We start from the raw sequence: 13,646 nt of genomic DNA, 5'->3' as shown, positions 1-13,646 counted from the left end.
ATAGAATCTCGTGCATTAATGTAAATGTTTGTTTTTCTCAACGAGGACTGGCGTTAGCTCGTCTGAACACGTGTTTCCACCGCTAACGTAGTTTGACAAGATTTAACTTGACGTTATTGTTAGATAGTTAGTAGTTAGTTAGTTAGTTAGTTAGTTACTCACACTGAGATGATTCCACCAGAATAGTTTAAGAAAACATGAAAACTCACCAAAACAGCGACACTAGCTTCTCACTGCTGGCGGCGTCCATGCTGTACCGTAATAACGGTGGAAGGGCGGCGAAAGAAAAATAATTACAGCGACACACACTTTTATTATGAATATAAAATAAAAGTTATTGTGTTTTTAATGCAGGTTAATTCAACGAAAATGTTTTAATGCACTTTTTGATTATAGTGCGTTTGAAAGCGATGATGTTGTTCTAGTTTGCTCGCTATACTAAGATGATAAAACATGTTTATTACATTTTTTGATTGTTTTTATGTTGTTTTATTTTTACAAGAATGTAATTTTGTAAAATAGTCTAAATAACTGCTTGTTACGTCTTTGCTTCGATCTGATCATGCGCCGCTTCAAGGGTCATTACGGTAGGAAGCCACGCCTCCGCAGTTTAAGCTCAGGACGGTGAAGATTTTCTCCTCATCATCATCATCATCTTCATCTTCATCAGCGTCTGCGGGACTCAAGAGGATCCAGAATGTCTCGGTGATCCTGGTCCTGCTCGAGTCGACATGAGGCTGCAGAGAAGACTAGTCTGTCTCTCGGTCTGCGGAGGACTTTTCTTACTTGTCTACTTGTTGGGAAGTAAAGAGCCTCAGCGAGAAGATCTGGAGCCTCAGCGAGAAGATCTGGAGCCTCAGCGAGAAGATCTGGAGCCTCAGCGAGAAGATCTGGAGTCTCAGCGAGAAGATCTGGAGCCTCAGCGAGGAGTTCTGGAGCCTCAGCGAGGAGAAGAAGTTGTTGAAACACGAGAAACACCAGCGAAGAAGTTAACGACGAACAAGAAGAAGAAGAAGAAGAAGAAGATCTCAGGCTGGAGCGAAGAAGAAGCACAAGGAGAGAAGATCCATGGAGGAGCCCACACACATACACAGAGGTACACACACACACACACACACACACACCCCCACACACACACATACACAGAGGTACACACACACACACACACACACACCCCCACACACATACACATACACATACACAGAGGTACACACACACACACACAGAGGTACACACACACACACACAGAGGTACACACACACACACAGGTACACACACCGATACACGCACACACACACACACAGGTAAACATACACATATAGGTACACACACACACATAGGTACACACACAAACACACACAGAGGTACACACACAAACATAAACACAGAGGTACACACACAAACACACACACCCATACACACACACACACATACACACACAGGTACACACACACGCGCAGGTACACACACAAACACACACATAGAGGTACACACACAGAGGTACACACACAAACACACACACAGAGGTACACACAAAAACACACACACAGAGGTACGTACGCGCGCACACACACAGAGGTGAGTGAACACACACACACAAAGGTACACACAAAACACACACACAGAGGTGAGTGAACACACACACACACAAAGGTACACACACACTCATAGGTACACGCACACACACGCACGCACACACATATATAGTAATAATCTATTTACTGTCAGTCAAACCATATTAAACACATTATAAACTTATAATTACTGTGGCATGAATCAAATGAACGACATTATGAATCACTTCATTTAAACACACACTTAAGAGTGTGACGTTAAACACACACTAAGAGTGTGACGTTAAACACACACTAAGAGTGTGACGTTAAACACACACTAAGAGTGTGACGTTAAACACACACTAAGAGTGTGACGTTAAACACACACTAAGAGTGTGACGTTAAACACACACTAAGTGTGTGACGTTAAACACACACTAAGAGTGTGACGTTAAACACACACTAAGAGTGTGACGTTAAACACACACTAAGAGTGTGACGTTAAACACACACTAAGAGTGTGACGTTAAACACACACTAAGAGTGTGACGTTAAACACACACTAAGTGTGTGACGTTAAACACACACTAAGAGTGTGACGTTAAACACACACTAAGAGTGTGACGTTAAACACACACTAAGAGTGTGACGTTAAACACACACTAAGAGTGTGACGTTAAACACACACTAAGAGTGTGACGTTAAACACACACTAAGAGTGTGACGTTAAACACACACTAAGAGTGTGACGTTAAACACACACTAAGAGTGTGACATTAAACACACACTAAGAGTGTGACGTTAAACACACACTAAGAGTGTGACATTAAACACACACTAAGAGTGTGACGTTAAACACACACTAAGAGTGTGACATTAAACACACACTAAGAGTGTGACGTTAAACACACACTAAGTGTGTGACGTTAAACACACACTAAGAGTGTGACGTTAAACACACACTAAGAGTGTGACATTAAACACACACTAAGAGTGTGACGTTAAACACACACTAAGAGTGTGACGTTAAACACACACTAAGTGTGTGACGTTAAACACACACTAAGAGTGTGACATTAAACACACACTAAGAGTGTGACGTTAAACACACACTAAGAGTGTGACGTTAAACACACACTAAGAGTGTGACATTAAACACACACTAAGAGTGTGACGTTAAACACACACTAAGAGTGTGACGTTAAACACACACTAAGAGTGTGACATTAAACACACACTAAGAGTGTGACGTTAAACACACACTAAGAGTGTGACATTAAACACACACTAAGAGTGTGACGTTAAACACACACTAAGAGTGTGACATTAAACACACACTAAGAGTGTGACGTTAAACACACACTAAGTGTGTGACGTTAAACACACACTAAGAGTGTGACGTTAAACACACACTAAGAGTGTGACATTAAACACACACTAAGAGTGTGACGTTAAACACACACTAAGAGTGTGACGTTAAACACACACTAAGAGTGTGACGTTAAACACACACTAAGAGTGTGACATTAAACACACACTAAGAGTGTGACGTTAAACACACACTAAGTGTGTGACGTTAAACACACACTAAGTGTGTGAGCATCACTTTGACTCACACAGGTTGTGAAGCTGCTTCTGTGGATGAAAACCTTCAAAGACCTTCAAAGACCTTCAGCTCCTCAGGAGTTTGTGTTCGCAGCTGATAAGACACGAGTGTCACCAGGACTGAGTCTGTGCAGCAGCTGATTATTACTTTGTTCTCTCATCAAGTGTTGACTCTTTGAATGTTTGTTGTTTGAAAGTGTTTCACAGTCAGTTGTGTACTTGTGATTGTGTGTTTCTGCACCTACATGTGATCATCAAAGAGGACACACACTTCCTGAGGAACATGTGGAGACACACAAGCCATGTCACTTCCTCTCCACACACCTCTTCCTGTGGACCCCTCCCCATTATCAACACACACCAACACACACACTAACACACACACTAACACACACACACTTGTGATTATTATTATTATTATTTAACCTCGACTGAAAGAGCTGACGATGAAGAACGATTCAGTTTATTATGATGATGTTATTGCTCCATGTATCTGTTCATGTACATTGTATTAATACACATACATATAAATACACATACATATAAATACACATACATATGAATACACATCCATGTTAATACTCACATACATATTAATACACACACATATTAATACACACACATATGAATAGACACACATATGAATACACATATATTAATACACATATATATGAATATACACATATATATTAATACACACATACATGTTAATACACACATATATATGAATACACATACATATTGATACACATACATATGAATACACACATATATATTAATACACACAAACATGTTAATACACACATATATATGAATACACATACATATTGATACACATACATATGAATACACACATATATATTAAAACACACAAACATGTTAATACACACATATGAATACACACATATATGAATACACACATATATATTAATACACACATATATATTAATACACACAAACATGTTAATACACACATATATATGAATACACACATATATATGAATACACACATATATATTAATACACACAAACATGTTAATACACACATATATATGAATACACATAACTATTGATACACATACATATGAATACACACATAACTATTGATACACATACATATGAATACACACATATATATTAATACACACATATATATGAATACACACATATATATTAATGCACACACATATATTAATACACACAAACATGTTAATACACACATATATGAATACACACATATATATTAATACACACATACATGTTAATACACACATACATATGAATACACATACATATAAATATGTATTAATATGTTTTATTTACGTAGTATTTTTGGTCATTAAACATGTTTAAGTTAAATGTTATTTTGAATCATTTTTATTTACACATTTAATTTTTACACAATATGACCATTTATTACAATAGTTTATAATTAAGTTTTTTAGCAATAACTCAAGTATTTTGAATGTTTTAAGAAGATTTTATCGTCTCCTCAAAGTTATCTTTTCTGTCGAGTCACTGAAACCTTCTGATCTTCTTCAGTATTTTTCCTCCTGAACCGTCTGTGAAGTTGATGCAAGAAGTTGAAATCTTTCTCTTTGTGACTCAAGACTATAATAGTTCAGGCAAATATTTCTTATGAGACTTTCAATGACTTGTTTATTCAAGTTCTTTCAACACGACGTCAGTGAAGTTCTTCACGATAGGATTCATTTCTCTGATGTTTAAAAGAAAGAAGAAAAAGCAGTTTTTAAGGTTTGATTCAAAAACATGGCGGCGCTGCAGAAACAAACCTGGCTCCAGACGTGGTGGCAGAGGCTGTTATCTGGGAATAACTGTTGAGTCACAGAGAGTCGAGGCAGAAAATCAAAACTGTCTTTTGGCTCTTTTGAGCCTCGTATCTTTCACGTCCTCCATCGTTCCTCCATCGAGCTGCAATAATGTTCTGGTTCTCTTTCAAAGCCCGACATGTGAGAAGATCGTGTGCTTCAGTAAAAGATTGTTCAAGTCGTGAAAAATACTCCAGAGCTCTGTGTACAAGTTGACAAAGTATTTGATGTGGTTACAGTTTGATGTCATCATTTGGGCTCATTGCCTCTGCCAAGGAGGTCAGACGTTGATCTGTCTTTTTGAAAAGTAACTGTGAGTGTGTTGTTTTAGTAACTATGAGTGTAACTGTGAGTGTGTTGTTTTAGTAACTATGAGTGTAACTGTGAGTGTGTTGTTTTAGTAACTATGAGTGTAACTGTGAGTGTGTTGTTTAAGTAACTGTGAGTGTAACTGTGAGTGTGTTGTTTTAGTAACTATGAGTGTAACTGTGAGTGTGTTGTTTTAGTAACTATGAGTGTAACTGTGAGTGTGTTGTTTTAGTAACTATGAGTGTAACTGTGAGTGTGTTGTTTTAGTAACTACGAGTGTAACTGTGAGTGTGTTGTTTTAGTAACTATGAGTGTAACTGTGAGTGTGTTGTTTAAGTAACTGCGAGTGTGTTGTTTAAGTAACTGCGAGTGTGTTGTTTAAGTAACTGTGAGTGTGTTGTTTAAGTAACTTTGTGGGTTTTTAGTTGTGAAAGATTTGTCGTTCGCTTGTATGACTTCAAGCTATAGTTCAACCATTTTCTATGTGAATATGTCTTGATGTTTGTCCATTTTAGTGTAGCGACTGGAGCTCAGTCGTCTTCACTTCTCCCAGAAAGACTCTTAACAACATCTAAACACCTTCGAACTGCTCGACGGTAACGTCTGTTATTGAAGTGAAGAATTGATCAGAAGAAAAGAGTTTATATTCTATATTTTAAGGTTGTTTTTAGCAGAAGCTTCCAGGTCGACATCGTCAATCTTGACATGAGGATGAACAGCAGCTGAGAGACTCACAACTTCTCAACAAACAAATTAATAATATAGACTTGTTTAAGTTTCTTCTGATCAATTGTTAACCTGGAGCTTCAATAACAGACGTTACAGTCGAGCAGGTTGAAGGTGTTTAGATGTTGTTAAGAGTCTTTTTGAGATGAAGAAAAAGACAAAGACGACTGAACTCCAGTTGCTACATTAAAATACTAAAAGACATACTATCTGTGGAGGATTAGTTACTAGTTAGTACGTACACTATCCTGATGATACTAACTTCTAGTATACTAAGAGAAGTATGTTTGAGACATACTATCTGTGGAGGATTAGTTACTAGTTAGTACGTACACTATCCTGATGATACTAACTTCTAGTATACTAAGAGAAGTATGTTTGAGACATACTATCTGTGGAGGATTAGTTACTAGTTAGTACGTACACTATCCTGATGATACTAACTTCTAGTATACTAAGAGAAGTATGTTTGAGACATACTATCTGTGGAGGATTAGTTACTAGTTAGTACGTACACTATCCTGATGATACTAACTTCTAGTATACTAAGAGAAGTATGTTTGAGACATACTATCTGTGGAGGATTAGTTACTAGTTAGTACGTACACTATCCTGATGATACTAACTTCTAGTATACTAAGAGAAGTATGTTTGAGACATACTATCTGTGGAGGATTAGTTACTAGTTAGTACGTACACTATCCTGATGATACTAACTTCTAGTATACTAAGAGAAGTATGTGATTTGAGACATACTATCTGTGGAGGATTAGTTACTAGTTAGTACGTACACTATCCTGATGATACTAACTTCTAGTATACTAAGAGAAGTATGTTTGAGACATACTATCTGTGGAGGATTAGTTACTAGTTAGTACGTACACTATCCTGATGCATACTAACTTCTAGTATACTAAGAGAAGTATGTTTGAGACATACTATCTGTGGAGGATTAGTTACTAGTTAGTACGTACACTATCCTGATGATACTAACTTCTAGTATACTAAGAGGAGTATGTTTGAGACATACTATCTGTGGAGGATTAGTTACTAGTTAGTACGTACACTATCCTGATGATACTAACTTCTAGTATACTAAGAGGAGTATGTTTGAGACATACTATCTGTGGAGGATTAGTTACTAGTTAGTACGTACACTATCCTGATGATACTAACTTCTAGTATACTAAGAGAAGTATGTGATTTGAGACATACTATCTGTGGAGGATTAGTTACTAGTTAGTACGTACACTATCCTGATGATACTAACTTCTAGTATACTAAGAGAAGTATGTTTGAGACATACTATCTGTGGAGGATTAGTTACTAGTTAGTACGTACACTATCCTGATGCATACTAACTTCTAGTATACTAAGAGAAGTATGTTTGAGACATACTATCTGTGGAGGATTAGTTACTAGTTAGTACGTACACTATCCTGATGATACTAACTTCTAGTATACTAAGAGGAGTATGTTTGAGACATACTATCTGTGGAGGATTAGTTACTAGTTAGTACGTACACTATCCTGATGATACTAACTTCTAGTATACTAAGAGGAGTATGTTTGAGACATACTATCTGTGGAGGATTAGTTACTAGTTAGTACGTACACTATCCTGATGATACTAACTTCTAGTATACTAAGAGAAGTATGTTTGAGACATACTATCTGTGGAGGATTAGTTACTAGTTAGTACGTACACTATCCTGATGCATACTAACTTCTAGTATACTAAGAGAAGTATGTTTGAGACATACTATCTGTGGAGGATTAGTTACTAGTTAGTACGTACACTATCCTGATGATACTAACTTCTAGTATACTAAGAGGAGTATGTTTGAGACATACTATCTGTGGAGGATTAGTTACTAGTTAGTACGTACACTATCCTGATGATACTAACTTCTAGTATACTAAGAGGAGTATGTTTGAGACATACTATCTGTGGAGGATTAGTTACTAGTTAGTACGTACACTATCCTGTTGATACTAACTTCTAGTATTCTAAGAGAAGTATGTGATTTGAGACATACTATCTGTGGAGGATTAGTTACTAGTTAGTATGTACACTATCCTGATGATACTAACTTCTAGTATACTAAGAGAAGTATGTTTGAGACATACTATCTGTGGAGGATTAGTTACTAGTTAGTACGTACACTATCCTGATGATACTAACTTCTAGTATACTAAGAGAAGTATGTTTGAGACATACTATCTGTGGAGGATTAGTTACTAGTTAGTACGTACACTATCCTGATGATACTAACTTCTAGTATACTAAGAGAAGTATGTTTGAGACATACTATCTGTGGAGGATTAGTTACTAGTTAGTACGTACACTATCCTGATGATACTAACTTCTAGTATACTAAGAGAAGTATGTTTGAGACATACTATCTGTGGAGGATTAGTTACTAGTTAGTACGTACACTATCCTGATGATACTAACTTCTAGTATACTAAGAGAAGTATGTTTGAGACATACTATCTGTGGAGGATTAGTTACTAGTTAGTACGTACACTATCCTGATGATACTAACTTCTAGTATACTAAGAGAAGTATGTGATTTGAGACATACTATCTGTGGAGGATTAGTTACTAGTTAGTACGTACACTATCCTGATGATACTAACTTCTAGTATACTAAGAGAAGTATGTTTGAGACATACTATCTGTGGAGGATTAGTTACTAGTTAGTACGTACACTATCCTGATGCATACTAACTTCTAGTATACTAAGAGAAGTATGTTTGAGACATACTATCTGTGGAGGATTAGTTACTAGTTAGTACGTACACTATCCTGATGATACTAACTTCTAGTATACTAAGAGGAGTATGTTTGAGACATACTATCTGTGGAGGATTAGTTACTAGTTAGTACGTACACTATCCTGATGATACTAACTTCTAGTATACTAAGAGGAGTATGTTTGAGACATACTATCTGTGGAGGATTAGTTACTAGTTAGTACGTACACTATCCTGATGATACTAACTTCTAGTATACTAAGAGAAGTATGTTTGAGACATACTATCTGTGGAGGATTAGTTACTAGTTAGTACGTACACTATCCTGATGCATACTAACTTCTAGTATACTAAGAGAAGTATGTTTGAGACATACTATCTGTGGAGGATTAGTTACTAGTTAGTACGTACACTATCCTGATGATACTAACTTCTAGTATACTAAGAGGAGTATGTTTGAGACATACTATCTGTGGAGGATTAGTTACTAGTTAGTACGTACACTATCCTGATGATACTAACTTCTAGTATACTAAGAGAAGTATGTTTGAGACATACTATCTGTGGAGGATTAGTTACTAGTTAGTACGTACACTATCCTGATGATACTAACTTCTAGTATACTAAGAGAAGTATGTTTGAGACATACTATCTGTGGAGGATTAGTTACTAGTTAGTACGTACACTATCCTGATGATACTAACTTCTAGTATACTAAGAGAAGTATGTTTGAGACATACTATCTGTGGAGGATTAGTTACTAGTTAGTACGTACACTATCCTGATGATACTAACTTCTAGTATACTAAGAGAAGTATGTGATTTGAGACATACTATCTGTGGAGGATTAGTTACTAGTTAGTACGTACACTATCCTGATGATACTAACTTCTAGTATACTAAGAGAAGTATGTTTGAGACATACTATCTGTGGAGGATTAGTTACTAGTTAGTACGTACACTATCCTGATGCATACTAACTTCTAGTATACTAAGAGAAGTATGTTTGAGACATACTATCTGTGGAGGATTAGTTACTAGTTAGTACGTACACTATCCTGATGATACTAACTTCTAGTATACTAAGAGAAGTATGTGATTTGAGACATACTATCTGTGGAGGATTAGTTACTAGTTAGTACGTACACTATCCTGATGATACTAACTTCTAGTATACTAAGAGGAGTATGTTTGAGACATACTATCTGTGGAGGATTAGTTACTAGTTAGTACGTACACTATCCTGTTGATACTAACTTCTAGTATTCTAAGAGAAGTATGTGATTTGAGACATACTATCTGTGGAGGATTAGTTACTAGTTAGTATGTACACTATCCTGATGATACTAACTTCTAGTATACTAAGAGAAGTATGTTTGAGACATACTATCTGTGGAGGATTAGTTACTAGTTAGTACGTACACTATCCTGATGATACTAACTTCTAGTATACTAAGAGAAGTATGTTTGAGACATACTATCTGTGGAGGATTAGTTACTAGTTAGTACGTACACTATCCTGATGATACTAACTTCTAGTATACTAAGAGAAGTATGTTTGAGACATACTATCTGTGGAGGATTAGTTACTAGTTAGTACGTACACTATCCTGATGATACTAACTTCTAGTATACTAAGAGAAGTATGTTTGAGACATACTATCTGTGGAGGATTAGTTACTAGTTAGTACGTACACTATCCTGATGCATACTAACTTCTAGTATACTAAGAGAAGTATGTTTGAGACATACTATCTGTGGAGGATTAGTTACTAGTTAGTACGTACACTATCCTGATGATACTAACTTCTAGTATACTAAGAGAAGTATGTTTGAGACATACTATCTGTGGAGGATTAGTTACTAGTTAGTACGTACACTATCCTGATGATACTAACTTCTAGTATACTAAGAGAAGTATGTTTGAGACATACTATCTGTGGAGGATTAGTTACTAGTTAGTACGTACACTATCCTGATGCATACTAACTTCTAGTATACTAAGAGAAGTATGTTTGAGACATACTATCTGTGGAGGATTAGTTACAAGTTAGTACGTACACTATCCTGATGCATACTAACATCTAGTATACTAAGAGAAGTATGTGATTTGAGACACAGCACTGATCTTCTCTGTCAGACATTCCACAGGATCTGATCTCCATGTGCTTCTTGAGAGAGTCTGGCATGAATTCACCGTCTATGAGTCGTGATCATCCGCAGCACATTCTTTCTCTTCTCTAAACATTATTATTATTTCACATCTATTTCTGTTGATCGACATATTTCATTTCACAAGTCTTGTGCTGTGTCTCAAATACTTCTCTTAGTATACTAGAAGTTAGTATCATCAGGATAGTGTACATACTAACTAGTAACTAATCCTCCACAGATAGTATGTCTCAAATCACATACTTCTCTTAGTATACTAGAAGTTAGTATCATCAGGATAGTGTACGTACTAACTAGTAACTAGTTCTCCACAGATAGTATGTCTCAAACATACTTCTCTTAGTATACTAGAAGTTAGTATCATCAGGATAGTGTACGTACTAACTAGTAACTAATCCTCCACAGATAGTATGTCTCAAACATACTTCTCTTAGTATACTAGAAGTTAGTATCATCAGGATAGTGTACGTACTAACTAGTAACTAATCCTCCACAGATAGTATGTCTCAAACATACTTCTCTTAGTATACTAGAAGTTAGTATCATCAGGATAGTGTACGTACTAACTAGTAACTAATCCTCCACAGATAGTATGTCTCAAACATACTTCTCTTAGTATACTAGAAGTTAGTATCATCAGGATAGTGTACGTACTAACTAGTAACTAATCCTCCACAGATAGTATGTCTCAAACATACTGCTCTTAGTATACTAGAAGTTAGTATCATCAGGATAGTGTACGTACTAACTAGTAACTAATCCTCCACAGATAGTATGTCTCAAACATACTTCTCTTAGTATACTAGAAGTTAGTATCATCAGGATAGTGTACGTACTAACTAGTAACTAATCCTCCACAAATAGTGTGTCTCAAATCGCATACTTCTCTTAGTGACAATTTAGTGTGTATGAAGCACTAACGAGACGCACTTACGCACTAAAAATACTAACTTTGAGTACACAAGTATGTGACTTGAGACAGCATTGGTTGAGACTCCTGTCTTAAGCTCTTCAAATATTGATCGTAGAGTAAACGTCTTCGATTAAATCCACACGTAAAATCTCGCCAGTAAAAATCCAACTGAAGTTCATTCCAGTTCGATTCAAAGATGTTTTATTTCATAGAGTCATAAATGTTTCTTATAAATCTCTTGTGTTGTAAAACCACCTCAGATGGAAACAATATTCATTGTGAATCTTTTATGTTCTTTAGAGCGAGTAGAAAGTGTGTTAAAATCTGCTGAGTGTGCAGTTAATTATTTCTCACGTCTTCAACATTCTCTGTTCCTCCATGTTCTTGTGTCAGTGGTCGACACACCTTCTAGTTGTTCTGGTTCAGTGTGTCCTCCATGTTCTTGACTGGTTCCAGATGTTCGCACCAGTGCCACGACACACATCTCTTGACTTGTTAGAGAAGCAGGACATGTTTCTGAGAAGTTGAGACGTTATCTTTGCGAGAAAGAAACACAATAATCCTGGTGTCGCAGATACAGTTTGAGCAGAAACGTTTGTTGCACGAGCTTGACGGAGCGTCGGCTCTTTGAAGCGTGACGGACAGATTTGTGAGCCTCCTCTCGTTCATCGTGATCTGCAGTTCATCATCGTCGTCTCTCAGTCATGCAGAAAACCAGGTGTCACGCTCGAGACGAACACACCTGTCCTATCTCACTCTTTTCTTCTGTTGTCTTCCATGGACTTCATCCTTCCTGAGTCTCATCTACCATCTTCACACGGTGAAGAAAACACATAAAACAAGCAGCCATGTTTGTGCTGATTATTTCATTATTATTTGAATAGAAGGTTTTCCAGGAAACCTCTGAGAAGGTTGTATTCGAGCAGGTTCTTGTTTCTGGATCACAGGAAGATATTAGTCTTGATCGCTCGTCGTGAAATAAATGTCAAATAAAGAACCCAAATATAAGTGAAATCACAATTTGTGACGATTTAAAGAGGATATTCTTCTATTGACATGTAGGAGACTCAGTTTTCAAGGCTTCAGCAGACTTTATGTCATTTTTCTGAAACATCTTAAATAGAAGACAACTTGCTACGCTAACTAGCCGCTAGCAGTTGCTAATGGCTAACAACAAAACATCCAAGACAGCTAGCAGTGACTCCAGTAGCCTGTTAGCTAACAACAAAACAAACATCAGAATAACATCAGGAACCATTTTTAAATCATAAAAATAGTGTGTTTCCACAATCTTTAATTCCACTACAAATGGCATCTGATCATAAAACCTCAAGAGTTTTACTGAAGATCTCAGGAGATGTTGAAACACAGAACCTTGATCACGTAGATGATGTTGTGTCATAATTTGATCTGTTCTCCTGTCAAAACTATCTCTGGTTGACGGACACTTCCCTCCGACAGTAACCCCCAGAAGAAAGCGGGGCGACCTGTGACCCGGCGGCGGCGAGCTGAGGAAGTCATGCACTTGGCCGTGGTGGCTTGTGGGAACCGTCTGGACGAGACTCTCACTCTTGTCAAGTCCGCGCTGCTGTTCAGCCTGAAGAGGATCAAGTTCCACATATTTGCCGAGGACCCTTTGACCCTGCAGTTCAAAGAGAAGGTTGGTGGATACTCTGATTATTTAAATCTGTGAAGCCTCTTTTTACACACTTTCCTGCACCTTTGTTAAGAAGCACCTCTGCTGTATGAAAGATTACGATCCTAGTTTCAGCGGCG

General features: G+C 36.9%; 2 protein-coding genes across 5 annotated transcripts in view; one reads left to right on the top strand and one right to left on the bottom strand.

The window, feature by feature from the left end:
• Positions 1 to 815, bottom strand: part of shq1 (SHQ1, H/ACA ribonucleoprotein assembly factor) — a 32,861-nt gene extending 32,046 nt beyond the window's left edge. Inside the window, exon 1 of one of the 4 annotated variants that reach the window (XM_087801568.1) lies at positions 787 to 815. The gene's annotated coding sequence lies outside the window, so the exon portion shown is untranslated. Of the gene's footprint in view, positions 1 to 209; positions 251 to 786 lie in introns of those variants that run through there. The other 3 variants (XM_087801571.1, XM_087801567.1, XM_087801570.1) reach the window with 3 other exon arrangements.
• Positions 641 to 13,646, top strand: part of gxylt2 (glucoside xylosyltransferase 2) — a 19,145-nt gene continuing 6,139 nt past the window's right edge. Inside the window, exons 1-2 of the mRNA XM_087801575.1 lie at positions 641 to 1,096; positions 13,332 to 13,530. Of these exons, the coding sequence (XP_087657701.1) occupies positions 732 to 1,096; positions 13,332 to 13,530 (564 nt within the window). The 5' untranslated portion in view covers positions 641 to 731. The remainder of the gene's footprint in view (positions 1,097 to 13,331; positions 13,531 to 13,646) is intronic.

The sequence above is a fragment of the Callionymus lyra genome, chromosome 10 (genome assembly GCF_982586985.1).
Source record: "Callionymus lyra chromosome 10, fCalLyr1.hap1.1, whole genome shotgun sequence".
NCBI classification, from domain to species: Eukaryota; Metazoa; Chordata; class Actinopteri; order Syngnathiformes; family Callionymidae; genus Callionymus; species Callionymus lyra.
This window is presented reverse-complemented; position numbering and strand designations above follow the sequence as displayed.